Genomic DNA, 25,437 nt, shown 5'->3' with positions numbered 1-25,437 from the left:
CTGTCAAAAGCGGACACAGATGACTAAACAAGTGGGCAAGGTATGTTGACTTTTTATTGTCTTGTACAGTAATGAAATGTAACAAGTGCACCAGAGGGACGCATTTTCATAAGCAGACAAGCAGAAGGGTGAAGAAATTTGACTTGCTATAAAAAAAAAGCTCGTAACTGCCGAGCAGCCTGAAAGGCCCCATGGAAAGAGTCGTCTGTGCTGCACAGGGTATTCCCCTGTCAAAGATTCCACATTATATGTGACAGCCTCTCCCTTTGGCATTTCACATCCTACAGGTGATAACCCTAAAGCGTGGCTGCTGGCCAGAAGCCTTACACTGCCAGACCACATTTTCCTTGAATTCCTCCAGATTTCCCTCTTACACAGAGTGGGGATGGGGAGGACAGAGGTTTAAATGTGAATTGTTCATTCAGTTCATTTCATTGCCTTGTGGAAATAATGTTTTTTTCAATAAATTGCATTAGAGTGTCAGAGGTTCTCTGCTTCACGTGGTCCAAAAATCACACACGTGCTGGAGGAGACATTAATAACAACTGTCACCTGAAGATTAGGCATGCAGACCACCTAAGCCATGACAGACCAAACCCAGGCTCTTCCCCACTTGCACTGCACCAGTCAGACAGACAGCTGTATCTTTTCCATGCCTTAAACTGGAAAAATTCATAGTTTGATGGAACACAGTGGGATTTAGTTGTAAATCTGTTCTGGTCTTTGTCTATGTCTGGGCTGTATCTCAGACTAGTGTTGAGATCTCCTAAATCTGCTGTGACTGTACTGCAGCTATGCTGCTAGATTTTAATGGCAAAAAAAATGCTTCAGAGCCTTTGTAGTTGTGGTCACTGAATCCATCCAAAACACCTACAATAAATCACAAAAGCAAAAAAAATTGCCAACAACCGAGTAGAAGGGGGCACTGGGTGGAGCACTCCTCTCTTCCCAACAGGCTGCCACCCACAGCAGCCCTTAATGGCAAACCCTTCTCCTTCTTATGTTTACAGCACACGAAACACAAATTTAACTTATCAAAACCACAATCAATAAGACGTTTCTTAAATCGCTTAGATTCAGAAGAAACGAGGAAAATTAATTAGTGTTGCCTATCCCTGGGTGAGGGCTCACACTGAAGGTCTGGATCAATTCTTCTGAATACAGAAGCTGAAAGGCAGTAACACCACCCTGACAGGACTGGTGGATGGTGGCACTCCTAGAATCCAGGCAGCTCCCTATTAATATTCCATAAGCTCTTTATTGTTCCAGAATACTTGTCTCAGAGCAGCAACCACGGCCAGGCTGCTTCCAGGCTGCTTCCTTTCAACAGGCCAACCTGTTGCTTTGCTTTGCTCAAGTTTTTGTCTTTGGGATTTCATATGCAAACTGATTTTCTTGGTTGTTTGTGTTCATTTGCAGGAGGCATAAGTCATCAGAAGCAGACACAGATGAACACTCCACTGCTCATCGTTGTTTTTAAGACTGACACAGCGTAACAAGCCAACTTGAGAAATGTGTGTTTATAACCAGTCAACCAGACAGAAAAATCTGATTTGCCATAAAAAGCTTATAGCTGCTGAAAATCTTCAGGATTTGCTGGAAGGACTCAGCTGTAACAAATCATGCCAGAGTACTAAAAAGGCTGATCCTGCTTTGTCCGACTGATGTCTCAGCATCAGTTTTCCTTCAGCCGTGCCAAGGCTGTACCTAAGGAGGTGCTCTCTGATGGGACAGGCAGTGTGGAACAGCTGCTGCAGGGGAATGGACAAGCCACAGATGTTCCAGGGGTTGTGACAGAGCAGCCTTTCTCTGAATGCACATTAGCACTGGAGCAGATTCCCACTAAATGTGCCAGTTGTGTTCATTTGAAGGGATTCTGCTCTTGGAGATGCGTCTGCAATGCAAACCAAGGCACAAGGAGTGGGGACAGGCAGGGGAATCGCTTCAAAAGCACAGTCACACAAACCACAGCACTGCCATAGACACAGCCCCACACCAAGGGCTTTCCTGGGCAGACAGACACCCAACGAGCAGGTTCACAGTCACCACGGAGTGTTTGTTAACCCCAGTCAGAGCTCACCCTCCTACAAACGCTGATACCCTCCAACATCAGTCCCTGCCTCAGTTACATCTTCTGAGTGATTCCAGCTCTCAGGGACCTGAATCCCTCCAAAGGAACAGGAGACTGGGCCAGAAGCGCTCAGGTCAGAAGCTGTTGTTTGTTGTTGCCTCCAGATCAACTGAGCTGGAGAAGATGCCCACGCCATCCTGGGGGCTTTCAGACCTCCCCAGCACACAGAGGCACCTCCCAGCCACCCTTCAGAGCCCTATTTTCACATCCCTTCACCTCATCTACACCCAAAGGGACTATTTTGCTTTCTACTTGTTGCTAATCCCTTTTGCAAGTACAATTCAAATGAACTTGTCTACAGGCTGTAACATCTCTCCATCATCCGCAAGCAGAGCGTGCAGAATATAAATTTTTTAGTCTTGACAAGTAAAAAAAAAAAAAAAAAAAATCCATTAGTATTCTTCTGCACCTAAAATGAGATCTGCAGAGACACAAAAATGTCCAAAAGCTGCCATGGGCTGTTGGTCCAGTTGAACTGGAAGCATATCAGAGGCAGCAAGCCCTTTCAAGGCAGGGGGAAATGCCTCATCTCTGCTCTGTGTAGTTTTTCTCCTGCTTCAGGCACACACAAATCGTATCCTGATGGGGAAAAAACTGCTCTTCGCTTTGTAATTTCTGTTTTTGTGAAAGGCAGTTTTCATATTTTTGGCTCTGAGTCCCTGGAAGCCTGGATCAGAAAAGGGTCAGGGTACTCCAGCTATCCAGGCTTGCAGGGCAGGTACTGTGATAAGAATAATGTGTCTGTTCAATATAAATGAAAACAAGAAAAAACACTAAGAAATAGGAAAAAGAATAAGCTGTGCAGATTCACAGTGGATTTTGACATTGTAATGTGACAAATATCCCTAAAAGCACTTCAGAGGCAACTTCATCAGCCCTAAACACGCACTAAATGAAGCTGTTGGGTCCCTGCTTGCATGTCTGCTAAATGCCAGGTTCCCTGTTTCATGTCCCAGTGAGAATTCAGCTTCCCACTGGCGATGTGGAAAGCCCCAACACACAGCCCTGCTGTGGGAAGGCACCAAACTCACCATCATCCCCACTCAGGTAACACTCCTGCCTGCTTTACTGAGGTTGGGGAGGGGGAGCATCACTGAAAAAAAAATATTCTGCTGCTTTAAAACCCAGCAGTGATGACTGGAATCCATAAATCAGGTTGGAGGGGTTTCTTTTCCCCTGACTTATGGGACTGCTGCAAGCATAATTAGGTTTTGGGTTTACAAAAAATAGCAGCATCTGTTGCCTGTTCTGTGCACGCTGCCAGTCTGAGGGGACTGCTCCGGCTCACTACAGCTTTTGTTCTCACAAATAGAGAAAACTTTGCCAAGCCTGGAGCAGGGCTCCTGGCCAAGGGCTTCAGAGACCCACGTTATACATGGGACTGGGAACGGAGGCAGAGGAAGGGTATTGACCTCAGAGTGCCTCATCCCTTAGTTCAATTTAATTTGATGAGCCTCAGTTTAAATTAATACAGGGAAAACTCCCAACAACAGCTTCTGTCAACAATCCCATTACAAAATAATGCTGGCATAAAATAATCACAAACATATGCCCATCTCTCGCTTTAAAGTCAGTTCCAAGAACTTACAGACTGGCCAAGCCCCTTGCTAATTAGCAAGGAAACATCCTCTTGGTGGATGAAAAAGCTTTTCTCTGTTGTGCATGAGGAAGAAAAACATCACAAGAATTCTACCAAAGCAACAGCATCTTCAGCAAACTAGTGCGGGGTTGGCAGAGAGGGGTCTGTTAGTCCTTCTCCTCTACTTTCCAGAGGAAACTCTGAATGATCTTCTCCAAGACACTGGTGCCAGCACCAGTGTGCAACCCTTATCACACCCATCAGGGTATCCCCCCCAGAACTGCACGGCACAGCTCAGACTTCAAACCTCCTCTGGCTGTGGAGGCTTTGAAGGAGGACTGGACTTCTAAGTACATTTGGATTCAAATCCTTTGAATTCCATCTAATTCAGTATTACTTTAATTTCTAAATAAGTAACTCCATCAGTTCCTCTGGTTTCAAGTCTGAACTCCCAACCTTCCAGGACTCTGCTCCTGGATCCTCTCCCTCAGCACAGTGCCTCTTTCCTTTCTCTGCACATTTCCATGCTGCAAATGCATTGCTCAAGCTTGATCGTGCTGCTTTTTCCCTTCTCTGAAGCCCAGAAACGCTTCCAAGAATCCTCTCACTATTTTCAAAATGCTGCTTCACTCCTCCAGGTCTGGAGGAAATTTGTTCCCACACCCCCGGCATCTCCCACCCAGGGGGTAACCCATTAGATTATTTGGTTCTAAGCAGGATTGATTCCAGCTCAGGGGACCATGTTCAGCCAGCTCGAACCTGAATACAATTTTAGGAACACATTATGTATGAAAGTATAGCCAAATGGAGTGGAAAGAAAACAAAAAAAAAAAGCTGAATGCTTAGAGGGGAAAGACTCAAATTACCTGCCCTGCCTCATACCACGGTTACAATACAGGAATTTTATGAAGCGAATATAAACATGTATTTTGTAGCATAGGAGATTGGCAGGTGGCAACATATACTCTACACTGTCAGAAAATGGGTGATACATTTTGAAAGACATTATCCATCAGCTGTTTCTTGACCAGGAGGGACATGTACAGCCACAGAGCCTTTGCACTCTGCCTTTGCTACAGCCACCAGTAAAGAACTACAGTAAAACCAAAGTGAGGTATCATGCCATGAAACACAAGGTTGTGCAAAGGCTGTCCAAGGGGAAGGGCAGTACTCCCACAGAAATAAAGCAAAATCTCTCCCAAACTGCGTCTAAAACACATGAAAAGTTGCTGGAGACGTTGCCTTCATACCCCAGGCTCTGCAGTCCTGCAGGTTTTCTGTTAAAGAGCTTTGATGCCAAAAATACCAGGTCTGCAATTATATCATTTGCCTTTTTATTTTCTTATCTACTTTTCTAAAGAAGTAGAGGAAAGAAGTGTTTAAAATAAATTGATGACGGATTAATTAAGAAGTGCCTTGAACTGAAAAGAGTAAAAAGCCATTAGGTGGACATGTAGAGCAAAAATACTATAATGATATGCTACATCTGTATGATTAAGAAGTTAAAATGAACTATGAAAGGAAGGTAGTATTGAAGGCAAAATAATAGATCTGTTCCCAGCATAATTTCAAACAAAGGGCTGGTAACATGAGTTGTCAAACATTTCTGAGATCAAAAGACAAAAACCTACTTCCTGGGGAGCTTAAAAAAGCGAAAAGAAACATTTCTGCTTGCAGGAAGGAGGGTAACAGACACCAGAAATGAACATTTTCTTCTCTCAAGCAAGTGCTCCTGGGCCAGCAGAGTTACACCCAGAAGAGACCACGGGGGAGTCACAACTGCAGGTCAACAGAAGCCACCACAGCTTAATCCCCTCTCATGTTCTGCAGAAAAAGGGGGAAAATAGACAACACCCCAACCATATTGTGCTGAGACAGGCAACTCTGGGCTAGAAAAACTTGGTTTTCCTCAGCATGGCACAGTCCTGCCCTGCCTGTTTGAGAGGCAAAGTCATCACTATTTGGGAATGACCCAGGATCACCAGGAATAAGTGATGTCCACAGGTCAGAGCAGGGAAATGCAGATGCCGCCTTTGCTCTGTGATGTATGTTGGGGACCAGCCAGGCAAATCCTGGTGGGAAAAGGACAGGGGTTACTGCAGGCACTTTTCAAGGCACAGACATGGTCACTGCTTCGATGCTCCCTCGATTTTTGATGCAAAATGATGAGGAGATAATACATTTTGAGAACAGCCTGAAATCCCCCCCCAAGTGCCTCAGCTCTGGAGCGCTTCTCAGTGCAAACTCCTCAGTAATTAACTCCTCCATTAGCAGCCATCAGGCTGCTCTGTAGATACAACCACCTCCTGGTCATTTTGAACTGCTAATCTGGCAATTTTGTCAGGGACCATCTAGATAAAATTAATTGTGGAGTCAGGGTGTAAGTGTTCCAGAGTAGATTCTTCACCTCTCTCTCAGTCTAATCTTGTTTAACCCTCCAGTATCAGCCACGATAAGACACATCAAGTCCAGCAATATCTTTTGGGGTTGTTTTTTAGGGGCCTGAATACTGTCATAAACAGCAATCACAGCCCAGGCTTGGGAGCCTGCTGGCTCAAATACCCACTGACTGCAGTGGAATTTCATATGTGAAGTAAATGCAAGATCAAACACAACCATCACTGTTACAATAGCACTTACAAAGGCACTTCATGCTTCAGAAATAACTCGAGAGCTGCAAGAGGAACAGAAGAACGTGCAGTTTATTGTGCAGTTGAATGGAGACTCAGCACTGCTTCATACATTGCTTGGACTGGAAGGGCTACCAAGACTATTCACTGCCTACCAGCAGCACAGAGTAAAGACATGAAAGCCTATGACTTCTTCTAAAAATGAGAAAACAAGGCATGAATTCTGAGAGTCCTGTGAAAGCCAAAGCTACACACACAACAGTTGAAAGAAATAAGCCTTGGGCAGCTCTAAGTTGTAAAACACAACAAAGCAGAACCTATGGTGGCACTTGATAAATCTCCAAATGCCTTGTCAAAGCCTTGTGACCCCGTGAGTTACAGTCTCTAGCGTGACATTTTGAGTGCTGTTGTTTTTAAAACAAAAATCAGCAAAAAAAAAGGGGGGGGGGGGAGGTATAAATCATTAAGAGAAAAAGGAATGAGATTTTTTTTTCAGCTCTTTGTGTAGGAGTGTGGCCATACTAGAATCTTGGAAAGAGTCCCTTCTTAGAAAATACCACAGATCTAGGGTGCAAAGCAGGATTTTGGAAATCTTTCTTAACTAAAAAGAAATAATAATAATAATTAAAAAAAAAGAAATCAAACAAAACAAAACACTGATGCCTCCAAGAAGAGAAGTCCAAGAAGTACCAAGGTATCCTGAGTTTACTAGTAGATTACTACTGGATTTATAATAGTAACTACAAAATTATCTGAGTTAATATAAATCCCAGGCCAGCTGATGATTGTTCAGAGATTTATGAGGCAGCATGAGTATTTAGAGGGATTTTACTTTAAGTAAACTTTATGAGGCCACACAGAGTCAAAAAAGAGCCCTGAAAAAGGGCTGGGAAAATATATATGTGAAGCATCGAGCATCTAAATGAGGGATTCCATAAAGCAAACAACAATAAAGACCTTTAGAACACATTAGACAAGTGTTAAATGAGGGTAAATATTGTTGCTAGCTTGCAGCAAACAACTGATAGGCTTTAGGAGGCCTGTGAGGGAAATATAAACTCACTTCGATATGGTGTGTACAAACAGCAAAAAAGCATTTGCAAGCAAAATTTTGTTCATGCCCATAGCATCACAACCAGCAGCTGCACTGGCTAATCTGATCAGGGGTGGCTTCATTTAGTGCATCCAAAATAAGCTTTTAGATAACACAATTTTCCAAGAGACACTTGTGTGACAAATGCTTGGTTCGTACCAGTCTGCTATTAATTTAAAAATGTTTTTATTTTAAAGCCACTCTCGTCTCCAGTCTAACGTCCTTTTGCAAGCCTATCTCTGCAAAACTGATGCCATCTTGTGGTGGGAAAAAAAACCCGGTCTCCTGATGGATTCCGTCTCTTTTAATGGCCAAGATAATCCTTGACTAACTCGGTGTTACAGGAACAGTGACTGTACTCCAAACTGACATCTCTCCTCCCAGCCTTCAAACTGCATTTCCGTTAAACTCTAAATGGTTATTCCAGCACTGTGAAATTAGCTCGAGTGTGAGCTTTTAGAAACTGGAAGTGCAGATTGGAATGCAGATTTCTACCTCGTTCCTAGCTGAGGTTCAGACCTGCATCCACAGGGACAGCCCAAACCAAGGCTGCTGCTCCCTGAACCACCATCTTTTACAGTGAACAACTCGATTTCTTCTCTTTTGCTGAGTCTGAAACTCATTGCTTTCAGACATCTCCACTCCTGCCCTACTTTTGGCTTCTTTCAAAGGGTACAGGTGGAGAACACGGGAAATGGGAAGTACCTGCAGTGCTTTGCTCCAGAGCACTGAGGTTGAGTTACCACCAGTGGGAACTTTTCTGACTTCACTAAAATTCACCTGTAGCTACTGACCAAGAGCCTGCAGCCCCCACCCAGGCTCTGCCCATCACTGCTGCTGTGCCCTGTATCAGGATTATACCCCCAAAGACCATCCATTCATCTGCCCTGGCAAGATCCCACCTTCCCCACGGGTCCCCAGCAAATTCTCTTTCATTTCAGGTTGCAGAAACACCAGTTTTTTCTGAGCAACAAATACAGCTAACCACATCTACCTGCTCTGCAAAAGATATGGAGCAGGGGGCAATCCCTTTGTGTTCTTTTTTCCTCTTATTTAATTTGTTGTTCCTTTATTAAGTATTGGATTTTGGTTCATATAAAGGTAAAAAATCCTATCACACAAATCTTAATCTTACAACAGCACCCTCCCTTGAATTACTTGATAATTAACCTCTAGGCATAACACTCATCTTGTTCAGTTATACCTTCATTATCATCAGATTCATTAATTTCCTCCTCTGTGTGCTAAAACATTGCATGGTTAAAGGCAGCATTTAGCGATATTTACAATCTTGGTGAGGTTTCCCATTCTCTGCTGAAGAGTTTGTAGAAGCAATATTATACCATGAGGATCAAGAAATTAATTTTTCCTTTGAATCCTTGAAATATTCAGGTAATAGTTAAATTGAACTAATATTAGTACTTAATTATTTAATTGTAATTTCAGTACGTGCTGAGCATAGTGAACTGCCTTGAGATGGACCCTGAAGGAGCTTTGCCAGGGCATGGCTGGGTGAGCATCCTTCCTGCACGGCTGGAAAAGCTGGGATCTGCTGCTGTAGGGGCTGCTTGGCCCCGGGGTAAGAGTTTTGCTTGCTGAAACACTGCTGTCAGCAGCTGAGTTTGCTAATCCTCCTGTTAGTCAGGGCGTTGTAAGCAACCTGTCTTTTTTGATCCCATAGTTGTTCTTGGCAGTGCCTCACGTTGCCAGGCTGCACATAATTCCTCCATGTTCCAATTCTGTTGTTACTGTTTTAAATAAACCCCTTTGGAAGGTGTCCAAGAGATCAGTCAGACAGACAGAGGGAAGGGGAGGATGGAAACCATGGAGTTCCAGAGGAACTCTGTCCAAGTGACACAGGTGATGGGTCCAGACACAGCAAAGTCATCACGTCGAGGCTGGCACAGTCCTTCCAACCCTTCCAGGGTAAGCTCATCAAATTATCATTCATTATAGCTATGATTGAGTAAAATGGGGCGTCACACCATTTATCTTTAAAACCCTGAATAGTACCTGCTTGCAGAGCGTGGTTTTGATGAGATTCCCCCACCCTCCCCTACCCTTCCAGATGCCCTTCAACAATTATCATGTAAAAATGAAGAGTCTCAACCTACTTCTGTGTCAGCTTATAAAAACTCCCATACAACACCATCAGAACAAAAAGGTACTGTATGAACAGAACATATTATCAAACCATTTCACTGCCACACAGAACATTTCTGTGCTCTGTGACCACTAAAAAATAAAAGGGAGCACAGAGTTTATAAAATAGCTGTACATGTTCCAGCCAGAGGCACAGTGAACAGAACAGCTAAGGTATCGAGCACAGGGATTGTTTCTTGTTAGATTACTTAATTAAATTTTGTGCTATAAACACAGTATTTTAGTTTCTCAGTAAATCAACATCTTTGGCAACAGGTAGAGATTAATGCAACACCACTTGTAGGTGAGAAGTGATACAGCTGCCCTGCCAGCAAGTAAAGCAGGGAAACATTCCCTTGCCATACTGAGTATATTTGGTAAAGAAAGGAATTAAGTAAATACACATGCAAATATAGGCAGGTCAATTTAATATTGGCCTTCAAACTCAAGTGCTAACATTTGTACAGCTTATGCTTTGCACATCTCTGTGTACTTTTAAGCTACAGCTTCATTCAACAGGGCAAATATGAGTTGCACCAGAAGAGCAAGAGAAGTGTCTCTCTGTATGCTGGAGCCCAGATACAGAATGGGAAGTGGAACTGAAAATATATTTGATGAAAGAGATTTATAGGTATTATTTTAAGTTTATAATACCTGTTTTAGAGAAGAAAGATAATTCAAATAATACTGAATTCTGAAAAACACAAATCCTCTCAATACAGACAGAATCTGGCAATTTAAAGGTGTCCCAACGCTTGGTTATGATTGTTTTCCTCTCTATCCCTTTAGAAAGCCAACCTCAGACACTTGCCATGTTACAGACCAGCACTTTCTGTGTCTTTTGGAGGTTTCTCATGGCTGGTTGGGGTCAGCATTTAACTGAGATAGGGAGGAGGGAGCTGTGCTGACGTGCACAAGTCCTCAGCAAGGTGGCATCCAGGTGGCATCCTGTACCAGGCATGACTCCTACAGGGAATTTGTCTTTTCCTTAAAAAATAAATAAATAAATAATCCCAACTTCTCAGCTATTTACAAATTCACAGTCACATGGAGAGCTTGTGAAGCCTCCTGCTACCCTTACACTGCTTTGATCTGGGCTTTGGTCCAGCTTTTAATGACACTGGTGAGTGACTGGTGGTGGGCTGGCACTGCTGCAGCAGAGATGAGAACAGGGTTTGGCTCTGGACTTCATGACTGCAGAATCATGCCCAGCAAATTAAATTAAATTAAGTTATACTGAAGCCTGTGACCACTTAAGAATCATTAAAATGTCGATTAATTAAAGCTGGATTTGCCAAAGGTGATGAGACAAACTGTTGTCTGTTAATCTGTCAAAATCCAAAACCGAAGTTTCCTGAACAGTTTAGGGGATATTTTAAGGTGATCAGACAATGGAGAAGGTTACATTTTTTTCCCCACATTTCTTTGCCCCTATAAAGCTGCTTCCTTACACACACAGAAAAAAAGGGCTTCAAAAAGTTAGTGATTGCCTCAAGAAGCCATGAGGAGAGTAGGTTCCTCTAATAATGCCATCCATAAATCACAAGATCTGGGGAATCAGTTGTAGCTTCATAAGATAACAAATGTCAAGGAAAAATATTTAATTGAAAGGGCTCAATTATTACTAAAACTATCTAATGTACAGTATATAAAGTAATTGATCTTGATTCTACCTGTTGCTTTTACATTTCCTTGGGATCAAAACCAGACAATCTCTCATTAAATGCAACAGGGAGACTGAAGAGGAAAGGTATTTTCTAGGGAGAGCAGAATTAGAGGAATCTGCTCCTCATTTGTTTAAATGGCAATTATAAAATGAGGTAACTGCAAAAAGACACGGATTTCAGAAGCAGAGACCTGCTCCTTAACAGCCACACTAAGAACCGGTGGCATATGCGTGTCTCATCTCACATATCTTTTCAAAAAAACTAATTAAAAACATGGCATGGTGTCAAGCTTTTGTGTAAGTCTAAATCTCATTTCCATAAACTAATAGAAGCTTTTCTGGTTCATCAACAAGGCAGAGCAGCACAGGCAATCAGTCCCTTCCTGGGCAATGCTCACTCCGGGTTATGATAGAAAAGGGAGATGCCAAATAACCTCTTGGGCCTCATTTCTTGAGTTTCAAATCAAAAAGCCCTCAAGGTAGGAGGCAGAGTGAAACAAATCAGGGGCTCTGGTTCCTACCAAGACTAATTATTTGCCCTGCAACCACCTGTACACGCTCAACAATATCACACTCTCTGACCTCCAGAAATTACCAAATGCTGCTTCCAGAGCTGAGTGGTTTGTAGGTAATGTTATTGAGATTGGACATTTAAATGTTGCTTCCATTAGATTTGAAGCCCAGAACTCAGCAACTGGAGAGCAGCATTCACTCACCCTTCCTTGTCACCTGCAACCAAGGGTCAGCACAAGCTTTGGCAGGATTCAATCCTGTATGTACAGGAGGCAAAAGACTGAATTTCTCCCAGGCATCCTTGGCATGTCCCCGATGGAGAGACAGTCTCAACCTCCTTTTTTATTTCTCTATCAGTAAGGGATGACTTCTGCTTTGAGTTTCTTGAGGGGATTAGAATTAGCAGGGAATCAGGCTGTGAAGGGGAGTAAATCATAGAATTGTTTAGGCTGGAAAATCCCTCTGAGTTCATCAAGCCCAACTGTTCCCCCAGCACTGCCAAGGCCACCGCTAACCCACGTCCTCAAGTACCACATCTAAAGTCTGTTAAATCCCTCCAGGGAGGGCGACTCCAACTGTCCTGGGCAGCCTGTGCTTGTGTTTGACAGTCTTTTCATGAGGAAGTTTTCCCTAATATCCCATCTAAACTTTCCATGGAACAACTTGAGGCCGCTTCCTCTTGTCTTGTCCCTTGTTCCCTGGGAGCAAAGCCTGATTTCCCCCTGGCTCCCCCCTCCTGTCAGGGAGTTGAAGAGAGTGAGAAGGTCCCCCCTCAGCCTCCTTTTCTCCAGGCTGAGCCCCCCCAGCTCCCTCAGCTGCTCCTGATCAGATTTGTGCTCCAGACCCTTCCCCAGCTCCACTGTCCTTCTCTGGACACACTCCAGCACCTCAATATCTTTCTTGTCATAAGGTTTCCAAAACTGAACACAGTTCAGTCCGCAACACAGTTCAGGACACCCCTAAGAGGTCACAGGCAATCAATATCATCTTAATTAAGGCTACAACTCCACACTGCACAGGTTTTACCCCTAAGATCAACTTAAAGGCTTCCCCCTCCCACCAGCTGGGGCTCAGCTCACTGCTGCTTCAGGCACCTCATGTTAGAAAACAGATGACAAAGTACAGGGCTTAATAAAAACATCCCTTAAAAACTCCAGCTTCTTGTCTGCAGCTTATTTTTAATGTGTGTCAACAAAGGAGGGGCTCAGATATGATGAAGCTGAAGAACTGGGCAGGAAGGATTTCTGTCACAGGGCATTTGATCCAAATCTATCTGCAAAATGCAGCACAAGTGCTGGAATTGTGAAGTTGTGCCGCTTGAGAAGAAAATATTAATTTTTCCCCCAAAAAAATGCTGTTTTCAGGAATTCACCCTGCACTGAGAATATCTCTTGCTATCCAGGCTTGTGCTCATTTATTTGGCTGTGCTGACCCCCAGAGTCCAGTGCTCTGCACGGCACATCCCAGCCCAAATCCCATCGGGTCCCTCACCTGCTTTCCACCCACTGACACTAATCCAAGGACATTTTGCTGGAGTGATTGCTCCCACAGGCTGGGGATGATTGCACCCTGCCAGCACCAGAGAAAACACACATTTACCCCTTGTTGACTCAAATTGCAACATGTGTGAGAAACTGCAGAATTAACTGGATAAGGGGGGAAAAAATTACATAGTCATTACAATACAACACGTAGGGAAACTCATGGGGAAGCTGCCTGATTATATCTGATATCTCCAGCCACATACCTTGCAAAAACCAAATTATCACTACATAAACACCCACTGGGGCAGAAAGGAATCTTTATTTCTGCTACTTGAGTCCAGGGGAAGCTGATACTGTATTTTATTTTATATTATACATTTTAGAACTTTCTAATGACATTTTTCTGAAATAACTGTTTGCCATTTTAACTATCAAACATACCAATAAGACATTATTAAAGGCACAGAAAACAGAGGTGGATTAATTTGGGTTAATTATTCTTAGGTGGTTGATGCATAAGAGAAATTGTTCAGACTGCAGCCACAATGTTAAAATCACTGTAAAGGAGACCAAAACTTCTCTAGCACAAAAGGACACATTTTTTTATTGAGCAAAACTCCAATAAGTGAAGTGTCTTTCTCTTGCACATACCACTAAAACAACCATATATTTTCCTTTATCCAAATTCAAGTCTCCTTGTGGATGAGGGTTTAAGGCTCGTTTTCCGTGCAAGTTTGATATACCTACATACTTTTTTAACTTTTACAGCTCAATGACACCTTCAGCACAGCAAAAAAAAAAAGTAAATTAATTTGTCTTCAGGCAAGTGGCATTTTTCACAACTCAGATGGGAATTATCCTCCCTCTCACCCCTCCACAAATGACAACCTGATAAATCTCTTATAATCTCTATATACCCTCCTGTGAAGGTAGGATCTTTATTCTTGGCTGTGATCCCCACCCTTTGCCTTTCTCTGCTCCACCCTTTAGACTGACATTTGTCTCCTCAGCTGCTGCTGCAGCTCAGGGGACATTTGTGGGCAGGGACATCAGCCCTGAATCCCCCTTTGTCACCAGCACAGGGGACACCCAGGTGGAGCCACAAGGTGCTCCCCATCTGCAGAGCTGGTTGTCACTGACACTGCACACACAGGGGACAAAGGGAAAGTGCTGAAGCATTAAAAAAAACAGAAAGAAAAAAAGAGTTATAATAAATGGCATCTTGGAAAGGAACCAGAGAGTGGTGCCGCTTGATGTATCATCCAGGACCATGTACTAGTGAAAAAACCCTGTATGAGCAAACAGGCTGATGGCACTGACAGATTGTCCATGCTGGGACAGCCCCCTGGGAGCCAAACCAGAACTCCCACCTGAACTGAGCTGGATCCCTCAGCAGTGGCACCTGGGCTGCAGCCAGACCTCAGTGCATCCCACCAGCAACAGGATAGCAGCAGGGAGCCCCACATTCCTTCAGTCAGCACCTGAGGCTGCAGTATTTTGCCATAAACAAGTGTGTTAAATGCTGAAACTAGTTAAATATAGAACAGCTCTTGAGGAAAATATCCATCTCCAAGGACAGGCTAAGCCAAGGTGGTGTATCCTCAATGCATCATCTCCTCGTAGGAAAACACCTACTACACTTAAGGGAGGGGTCCCAGAACTTCTTGTCCTTCCAGCATAAACATTAGGGATGCATTGAGGAAGCACAATGGAGAAAACACACAGATTCCCTGCACAGGTACCACCACCTGCAAAACACCTCACACGAGGGCCTTTTCCAGCAAGGGGGGCTGCACCCACCTCTGTCCAAACAACCAGCCATCCCTGTGACACAGGGCTAAGAGCTCCCACCACTTCGTACCTGCCATTTCTGCTGCAGCTCCATCCTCGCTCTCCTCAGCCTCAGCAGGGGTTTGGTGTCCTCTGGAACCCGCTCTGGTACATCCACCACGACTTCCACCACAGTGACTTCTGCAGAAACTGTTCTCTGTTTCCAGCTGGTTTGGGACCAACAAGAAGTATAAGGCACTTCTTGGAAAGAAAAAGCAGGAGACAAGCCAGAACAGTGACCAAAGCTCCCCTGCACAAGGTGGCTGGGGAAAGAGTGGGAGGGGTGGATGCAAGTGAGGCAGCAACACCTGTGCTTGAACCAGTTGATCCCAATTAAGGTTAAATTGTCAAGCAGGTGCTCCTGCTTTAAGTAATTTGCTTCCAGAGGGTTTACCACTATTTTATTCTTTAACAAAGAATATAAAAATAATGTTAGATAAGCCAAGTTATTCCCAGTGTCATATATGCTTTCAAAAGCAGAAGTGTGTTTTACATTCAAGATACAGATTTAAAAACAGCTTATGTAACCAATCACTCAACCGATTTTTGAGCCATACCACTTCTTTCAGACATGCCTGCTCACACCACCCTCTCTCATAGGCTTTTAAACCTCCTTTTGCTTGGGTTGTCCATGGGATGAGACTGGACCATGGCACACACGGGCTCAGACACATCCTGCAGCCTTTCCTCTTTCCAAAGTCAGAGATAAAAGATTTTAAGAACTACAGAGGAGGAGAAAATGCAACGGAGTCCTGGACCCCCAGGCTGTTTTCCTTTAGTCCACAAATTAGCCGCAATTTATCAACAATTTTGTCTACTCCCTAATCATGGTCTGTTGTCACTTCATGTCCATGCAGCAGCCTCAGGGATTTCTGTGCATGGGGTCAAAGCTCCAACACTCTGGCACACGACATATGCCCTGGGATGCTACAGCAATGGATTAATGCCTATGTGATTACACACTTTACATATATTAATTAATGCATTTCAAACTAAACTGAGAACATGCAAAATGCCAGTTCACTGAACTTTCATTGAACTTTCTTTACCCAGGTAAGAAATATTACCCAATTCTGAATTAAATTAGAGCTGCCTGGAAGACTGTGGCTCTCTAAATTCTGTAGTTTCCATCAGAGAAAATTCTGTCTTGAAAGTCACAGAATCAAAGAACATGCTAAGTTGGATGGGACCCACATGGATCATCAAGTCCAGCTCTTACCCCTGCACAGGACCATCCCTGAGAGTCACACCCTGTGCCTGAGAGCATCATCCAAATGCTTTTTGAGCTCTGTCAGCCTTGGTGCTGTGACCACTAAATTATATTTCTGCATTTGTCCGGTGGGACAAACTCACCATTGGGTGAGATAACATTGTGGAAAGAGTATAATGTAAAGAAGTATAAGGAAGACATAGAAAAGTAATATTTAAACCATTTATGGTTAGAAAAGAAGAACAGATCCTTTGGGACAGGTGTTATACATATGTGAAAGGGCCATTTTAGAAGATTTACTGATTGAAAAAAAGGATACTCTAACACTTAAGACCTGTAATTCACTGAGCAATAAGCTGAGCAGAGGCTGTGGAGGTTTGCAGTGAGAGGAGAAGGTTCACATTCTGTAAATCGAGGCCAGATCAAATGCATTGAGCTTCAGCAGCTGTGCCAATTAAATCTCATTCAATTTGCTGAACAAGAATGTTAACATTAATCACTTTGGCAAATTTCTTAAAATATTTCGTGTCACTAAGTAGTTAAGTGATTTTGTGCTTGTTTACAGTGCAGAATAACATTCTGTGAGGCAATATCATCAGTCACTGAGCAATTGTGGGGGGCTTTGGGAGCCCTGGGTGGTTCGTGGCAATGTGTCTGCAGTGGTCCTTTGGCTCCCACGGGCTTTTTCAGAAGTATCCAACAGATTTTATTTTTTTTTTTTTATTGCAATCATTCTTTGCCATCACACAGAACCCTCAGCACAGGCAAAGAACAAACCTCTGCCAGGGCAGAAGCAATTTTGCCATCTGAAGCCTCCACTGACATGTCCCACCTCCAGCCCAGCTCATCACTGCAGTTCAGGGCACAGGGATGCAGAGAGTCCTGCTTTGGCCTTATTTATTCATAAGTAGGGTCATCTTTGATCAGATGTTGAAGTTTCCAGAGCTGAGGCTTTTTCCTGCCCTGCCTTTGATTCCAGTTCCAGATGACTCATGGACCAAATTATACAGCAGAAGAGGCAAACCTCACCCTGGGTTATTCCAAAATGGGTGATACCCAGCAACAAAGAGGGGAGCTGCTTTTCTGAGCTTGTAACCCCACTCGGTGAGTTCTCCTCATATTTCCTCTCCTTTCCTCTCTCCTGTCCCCTTTTCTTTCCTCACTGCAAAACTACTTACCCTTCTGAGGTGAATGAGGCAAAGTGGCAGCTGCTGCTATAAGGTCCCTGTCCTGCCAAGGGTGAAATCTGGGGTGGAACACATGCCAGAAGATTAAAATGTAGGCTACAAAAAGAAACAATAATAGCAGAAAAAAAATCAGGCAGAAAATCAAGGCAGTGAGATTTTTTTTTTCCTGTATTGCAAAGGCTTTTCTTCAGCTGCAGGTTCACAGATTTATAGATTTATCAGTTTAAACGTGAATAAGGAGGAGCCAACTGTGCAGGAGAAAAGTCATTTTGAAATAAAATAAGGAATAATTGCAAAGTCCTCCAGCTGCATAGAGCAGCCCACAATATGTCATTATCTGCTCGTCAGGTAATTAAATTTCAGGATCCCACATGGTAAATTTGATGTCATACATTGGTATTAACAGATGAGGCACAAGGAATGTTTCTGGAAAACCAGAGAGCTCAGTGAGATGTATTGTAAGCATAAGGCAAAATGAGTTGGGCAACTTGTTTAATGTATTACTTTATGATGTTATTAAGAAATATTGAGCCCATGAGGATAAACTCTCCTTTTTATTGTTTTTTCTCTTCCCAATTGCATTCACTAAAAGGTTCTGTCTTCTGCCATCTGTGCCCTAAACCAAAGGCTTTCCCACCCCCAAAAGAAATGCTCTTCTCCTGCACCCCAGCAGGAAAGCAGCTTTTAACTTCCCTTGGAAAAGGAGCAGAGCAGAGCCTGAGACAGGATCAGGAAGCATCTCCTCTCAGCATCAGCATGTGTGGGTACCACTACCCCAGGCCAAAGGGCACAAAGTAAACCCAGGCTTTGTATCTGCTGTAGTTAAAGAGGGGGAAAATAAAGTCATTTGGAGTGATGAGATTGTTCCTCGCTGTCAGAAGCCAGTGAAATCAAAACAGACCCTGAAAAGTTTCATTAGTTCAGGTTTTATTCAAATTAAATGATGGGGGACTACAGTGTGATTTTCTTTCATAATATAAATATGAATGTTTCTTGAGTCATTTGTCACACTGGACAAAACAGCTGTCAAGAGAATTACTTTGCAAAGTCCTTGGTCCTCCACACTCATGCAAAAAAAATCTTTAATTTAAAAAACAAGCTAAAACAGTCTACCGAGTCATTATGGTATACTGCCAGCTACTGAACCAACAAAGTCTGTTTTACAAAATCAAAATAATTCACACCCAGGTAAATTATTTCACAATCATTCATTACTCTTAAGGGTCTTCTTATACATAAAATACACAAATTAAAATTCTCAATATTTATTTATTTTCACTGTAGAGGAAAATAATTTATAAACCCATAAACAAGAGTAGATGAAAAAAAAGTGAATTAGCCCATATTCAGACTGTAATACCTAGCACACTCCCAACACTGCAGCTTTGAGCAACGAGTTATGCTCATGTGAATGTGATTTGTGGGCATGATGTTAAACCAAGGGGGCAACTGCTTTGATAATATACTAGTAACAATCCCAAAGGTTGATCTAGCTGTTGAACCACCATGTTAGCTTGGTGAACAGGCATTGCACCTCGCTGGGGATTAAGGATTTTGGTCTCCAAACACTGCAAACCAGAGAACAGTGCTGAGCTCTCGTGGTGGTGTCACGCAAACGCTGCCAAGTGTATTTATGGTAATTACATGCTGCACACATCTGTACAAAGAAAGTGTTTGGATAAACTGGATGAACTGAAAATTGGTTTTAATCACCCCCAATTTATCTATTAGGCACAAATGGAAAAGATGGACTTGATTCAAACTTTTTCAAACAACAGCTTGCTTGAGGCAAATCTATCCTGCTTTGCAAGCCCAGCAGCATGTGCACCTACATGAGATGCTGTTGGGGTTTGGGGGGCACATCCCCAGGGTGCATCCTCTGCAACAGCAAAGCCACCTTTGGGAAAACCCAAGGCCAGAAAATCCCACAGGGGTCAAGCACAGGGTGATCCCAAAAAGAGGTGACAACAGGAGCTGAGGAAAGCCTTCGTATTCACAAAGGACCGACGCGAGGAAGCGGCCCGAGTTTGGTGTGTAAAGCTTTTACTAAGCCTCCTGCAATAATTTGGCTGGTTTTGGCAGCCTGGGGGGTTGTGCCCACGCTGTTTTGGGCAGAGCATCTCCATCTTCAAGCAGCTCACACAGGAGCCAAGAAAGAGGATGGTTGAGTGACAGCTTGTCCCCCAAACTGACCAGGAACCAAACACATGGCACAAGTAAATTAAATCAGAGTATTGAAATCATTGTAAATTAATAATCTAAGAGCGTCCTGGTGACTGAGGTAATGGATTTGAATTTATCTCATAATGTGGAGCCCAGTGCTGTCCTTCTCATAGGTTAGAATCAACACAAGAGCCATCCCAGATCTCAGTTACAACACGGCATTTCTTGTGCAGAGAACGTGCAGAGTCACACCTACACCACAGCCAGCAAAAACTGCACTGGAGTGCATGAATTAGACTCAGAATTTAACAGAAGTGTCACTGACAACCATAAAAAGCGATCCAAAAAAAATTATTTAAAATCTGTCTTATAAAAATATTTACAGTAAAATTTGTTAGCGCTAATGCTACGTTTTCAGTCCTAGAAAAAGGCAATCTGTAAAGGATCTGGCTCAGGTGCTCAGGATGAACAATACAAACACGAAACCACAGGCCAAAGACAAATTCCAAAAGCATTTCTGGGGTGGAGTGGGGGAGGTTTACAGCTGGTTCATCACGTGTTAGGGTTGTTGGTATTGCATAGCTGGAAAACGAGGTCACTTGACTTGCATAACACTGCAACTGTTTGAGGAGGAGAGAAAGAAATGTGTCATTTGCCATCGAGGAGAACTGGCTGCAGCTGGGAACAGCATCACTCGTCCCTGGCAAGGGCTGGGAGTCTTGGCCCTGTCCAGCAAGCCACAGGTCTGGGCCAGCAGTGGGCAGAAATGCCATTTTACAATAGCAGAAAAACACCAAAACCTGTTTTCCTCCTAAGGAAAATATCTTATGAATAGATGGATAGCGGGGGATAAAACTATCCCAGCTTCAGGCATATCCACTTTCCACATCTGACACAGCAGATTTCAAACCTTGCTCCTCTCCAGCAGTACCTACTAGCTTTTATCTCCAGCCCACAGAAATTCAGAGTCCCTGAACAGTATTTGCCCTTGCTGCAGTGAAGCCACAGGTATGAGAAGGTTGGCTGGGGACTGTTCCCAACTGCTGAGCTGTAGTGGGGCTCTGCAAGCAGCTCATACAGTAGTTTATTTAGCTTTATGTCTGTACAGATCTAACAAGGGTCATGTGTGTCCAAATGCTTGTCCACCCTTGTCCAGTCACTCAGCCTAACAAGAGATGCTCCCTCTGACCAAAACCTGTCCCATTTTATCCTTTGTTCCCATGGGCTGCATCAAAGGGAACCACTTTTCAGGCCAGTGAATTTGAGTCTGTCCAAACTGGGGCCTCATCCCCTTCCTTATGTCATCGTAAAGATGCATCTCAGGACTCTGATCCTAAGGCAGTTGCAGTCAGGGATACATTCCTGCCAGGATACATTCCTGCCAGCCTCAATGGCTTTTACAGTAAGCAAAACCTCAGAGAAGAGCAGCATGTCATACTATTATTTTGGCACGTTTCACTGCGGATCATAAAACTCAAAATGTTTAAAGGGTATTATAGAAACGACTCATTTATTTTTTTTAATTATTATTTTCAAGACTTCTGAGCTGACATACAGTGGAAGGGTAGACATCAAGAATAATACTGCCTTTTCTTTGGAAAGTTTGGCTTTGTTTGTGAAAACAAGAACATCCAAAGAGGAGTGAGAGCTACCTAACAATCCCCATGAAGGCCAGTCCCTCTGTGGGGGGGTGACACAGCAAAGGTAGGTGCTGTTTCCCCCACAGTGAACCCATCTTACCAGGACTGTGTCAACTCAAAGACCAAAGATCTACATATTTACAGAAGTAACCCACTCCTCTGCAAAAGCTGCACAAGAAGATGTAGCGTGGATCCCTCTGAAATGAACTTTGAAGTATTTTTCTTTTCTACTGTTGAAGGTCACAGGGAGTCCTTTTTATAACAGACCTATGGAGACAGAAACCAGCAGAAAAACACTGGCCAGCTGCCCACAACAAAAAGCCTCAGCTGATCTACGGGAGAGAAACAAACAACAACAAAAAAACCCCAAACAACAAATAACAAGAAAAAGCCTAGAGAAAATATTTTTCTTCACTAGTTCCCTTCAGCTGGGAAGCTTCTGGGAGCCTACCCCTGTATGCAGAAGCATGCCAGAGCTCACAAGGAGACACAACAAAGTGTTTTAAAGTCAAACATCTTCTCAAACAGAAAACTTTCAAGAATTTGGTATGTAAGCAAGACAGCTCTCCTGCAGCTGGAGCTACATTTGTCTGTTTTGAATAATTTTATGAGTTCTTCATACTAATAGAGGAATGCCTTCAGTAAGGGCAAGATTAAAATAGCAATTACAGTGACAGTGATTAGTTAATCTCCATGCTCTGAAAGCATTAAAACACTGCAGGTATTTTACTTGGCTCATTAATCCCTGCTTGGGTGACAGAGGGTTCTCTCTGTATGGAATGTCTCTACATTAATGGCACCATAAGGTAGTTTTTAACATCTAAATGCTCTATTATGAAATGGCATTGAGATGCTGGACAGAGCCAGAACTGGGGATTTCAGCACAGCTGAAATGTGTGGGTTGGGAATACTTTCTATTCAAGCAACATTTGTTTCACAGGAGCAACAAACCCCGTGGGAGCAGCATGTGTTTTGTGGGGCTGGGAAGTTTTGTGTGGCTCAGGTGCTGAGACTTCAGCCCCAGGGAAGGCACTGCCCAGCAGGTCCCGTCAGGTACAGCACACAGCATCCATGGCAAGTAGAAAAATCACATGGTATTTATTTCCACCGTAGGACAAGCATTTCAGGGGTACATACAGCAGTCCAGTGGCATGTACAAACGTATGACTGAGACAGTGTCACACTCGAGCCAGAGCACCCTGTTCCAGTCCATTTCTGCTGACTGTTTTTCTCAGTTGGAACTCAGAGATTTCCACTGCCAGTAGTGAAGTCCACCCTCCAGGCACAGTGAGTAAGTAGTTCAACCAACAATGTGCACGGAGCATCAGTAGTGAAGAAATCCAGGAATGTTCATTTTTACTCACATGCCCAAACGTAGCAGTTTTGTTTCACACAGGTAATTCCGTGCCTGCAGTCCAAGCACAGCGTTTATCTCAGGACACGCCATTGAGAAGAACAGTTGATTGCACCACAGAAAACAAGCAACACCTCGTGTCTAGCATGGAACATGTCCCCAGAGGGCTTTTCACTTGGCTATGCAATCCACCACAGAGTGGATGATGCTTGGAACATATCACTTGTCATGCTAAGACGTTAACAGCAATGAGATGGGTCAAGTCAGAGGTCAGTCATCTTCCCAACACCACCTAGCTGGATCCACTTCACTTCTGCTCCTCACATTGGCTTCATTGTGTGTCACAAGGGCTTGTGAATCACAGCCACACCTGTTGTGAGGACAGACAGACAGACACAGTTACTGCAGGAGCAGCTCCTGGGCTGCCGGGTGGTTCAGATCACCCTGCAAAGCCAAAGCCCAGCAACGGGCCAGCAGAGAGAGGCATCTACTATTTCTACTGAAACCAACATAAAACACACAAAAAGGTAGGATTAAAGCTTCAGGAGACACAGCCCTCAAGTTTATGTACGAGCCCAGCTGTTGCCAGCTCTCCCACTGGCTGCTTACCTGCATAACTCCTCCCTGTGCTCATGCTGGTTGGCAGCAACGTCCACTTGTCCGTGCTGGGGTTGTAATATTCCACCGAGGCCAAGTTGCAGGAACCGTCGTCACCTCCCACCACGTAGAGGAGACCATTCACCGCACACACACCTCAAAGCAGAGCACAGACGGTCAGACGTGGGCTAACTCACCCCCCACAATACATCTCCTGCCACATTCCCGATCCATTCCCAAGCAGATGCTTCATCTTCTGCTTTTGTCACTCCCAACACCAGCCACTCACACCACCAGCACATTAACTGCATCAAAAACCTCACAGACGACTGAACCAAACGCCGCAGAAAGGCGTGTCGTGGTTACCTGCATTTCTTCTGCACATGTTCATGTCTGCTACTTGCTTCCAGGTGTTTGTCCCTGGGTCATAGACTTCCACACTCTTCCTGACCAGGGGGCCGTCGTGGCCGCCGGTGGCATAGAGGAGCCCGCTGAGAACACCCACACCTGCCAAGAGAGCCCAGAGTCAGCCAAACCTGCAGGGGAGAGGGCTGCACACCCCCTGCTTCTCCTCTGGGTGCTTGCCTTGGCCTCTCCAAAGCAATTCTAAAACATGGGCCACGTGTGCCTCAAGATCACCACGGTCAACTCCCCACCCACCCACCGGAACCACAGCAGCCTGGGCAGTAATGCCTGGGAGATGAACCCTCTTGCAGGGCTGTGCCCCTTCTCAGGAAGCTGTTAGGCTATCCAAGATCCACAGTCTAGTCCCACAACATTCCTCTGCCCTCATTCCATCTCTTTGGACTGACTTGTTCTCTGCCTCCTATCCCACCTTGTTTCCATCTGCCTGATCTTTTCTGCCATGGGGCACCCTTTGGGTTTAGCCAGATTCCCAATGCCAGGAGCTTTATTTTTACTTTTCTTGATGCTTTTGTGCCATGTGACTTCATCCTTTGGACGCTTTTCATCTTTTCAACAACTTACAGACTCCAGTTCTTGAGGCTACCAATGGGTTCCTCTCCTCCCACTCCCACCCCCAAACCTGGCAGCACTTGACACAGAGAAGGTGCCTCCAATGCCACCTTCCCAGCCACTTTTGCAGGCTTCTGGCTGAATCTCTGGGAATGACAGGGATCTGAAGGGTAGTTCTGCCTAATATTAAGTAAATTAATTAATTAAAATGTTCACCAATCCGTGAGAGCTAAAACTTCCAGCAACATATCTTCATTAATAGGTTCAAGGGCCTCTATTAAAATTAACAAGGTGTGATATTAGTAAAGCAGAAACAGATCTGAATCACATCATTCCAACTAAGGGCATTAACCAGCAGGATGGGCCCTGGGCCCTGACAGTGGAGGGAAAGGCACAGAACTGGTGTTCAGGGAGGAGAGGGGCCCTGCCAGCCTAACACTGACAGGTTTTTAACTTGGTCCCTGTGCAAGGATCTTTTCTGTCCTGTGCAGCACAGGGAAAGGAGAGGACCAGAGCACCACCCGGGCTCAGCAGCTCCTGTGCCACCAGAACATCTCCTGGTGGTGTATCCCGTGCCAAAAACACAGCGTGTCACATTGCTCTGAGTCTCACCATGGTCAGCAGGAGTACAAACCACAGCAGCTGCCGTGCTCCAGCTGCAGGATGGCAGCACAAGGTGGGGAAGGAAACTATTGGAGCATTACTGCTCCTCCCTCACCCCAAAACAGGCCAGAACATAACTGAGACTGACTGATGAATTACAGCTCCACCAGCCACACCACCCTTTGGGGACAGGCACGCTGTCACAGGTCTGTCACCATCATCTCTCCCTTCTCCAGACTCTCCAAACTTGCTGCTGCTGGGTTTGGTTTTGACCAGACATCTCGCTCTGCATCAAGAGGTGCTCAAATCCCAGCATGGGACTGGGATTTATGGTTCACCTTTGGCAAACACATAATTCATCTCTAACCGCCATAAATATCCACCTTACTGGGCCAAATCCTTGGTCTGGTTGAGATACTCCAACGTGCATCACTTGGGAAGGGGAGACCAAGTCCCAATATACATCCTGGCTCCTGAGCTGTACAAGGTGTCTCCCAGTTCACTGGAAAATGGGAAGTCACTTAAATGGGGAGTAAAGCTTACTGCATCTGAGCCCAGCAGCACCTTGGCATTTGACTATATTCAGCTGTTTTATTTTATACTTTTAAGAAATAATTTAATTAGTAAACTAATTTAAGTA

At 44.2% G+C, this 25,437-nt stretch overlaps 1 protein-coding gene across 4 annotated transcripts in view; it reads right to left on the bottom strand.

Moving 5' to 3' along the window:
- Positions 1 to 22,344: 22,344 nt before the first annotated feature.
- The window catches only part of KLHL3 (kelch like family member 3), a 58,133-nt gene continuing 55,040 nt past the window's right edge, over positions 22,345 to 25,437 (bottom strand). For all 4 annotated transcript variants that reach the window (XM_017827869.1, XM_017827871.1, XM_017827872.1 and 1 more), the window contains 3 exons: positions 23,586 to 23,726; positions 23,232 to 23,375; positions 22,345 to 22,992 (listed from right to left, as the gene is read on the bottom strand). In XM_017827869.1, the coding sequence (XP_017683358.1) occupies positions 22,964 to 22,992; positions 23,232 to 23,375; positions 23,586 to 23,726 (314 nt within the window). In that variant the 3' untranslated portion in view covers positions 22,345 to 22,963. The remainder of the gene's footprint in view (positions 22,993 to 23,231; positions 23,376 to 23,585; positions 23,727 to 25,437) is intronic.

Source organism: Lepidothrix coronata, unplaced genomic scaffold (genome assembly GCF_001604755.1).
Source record: "Lepidothrix coronata isolate B3197 unplaced genomic scaffold, Lepidothrix_coronata-1.0 Scaffold144, whole genome shotgun sequence".
Lineage (NCBI taxonomy): Eukaryota > Metazoa > Chordata > Aves > Passeriformes > Pipridae > Lepidothrix > Lepidothrix coronata.
This window is presented reverse-complemented; position numbering and strand designations above follow the sequence as displayed.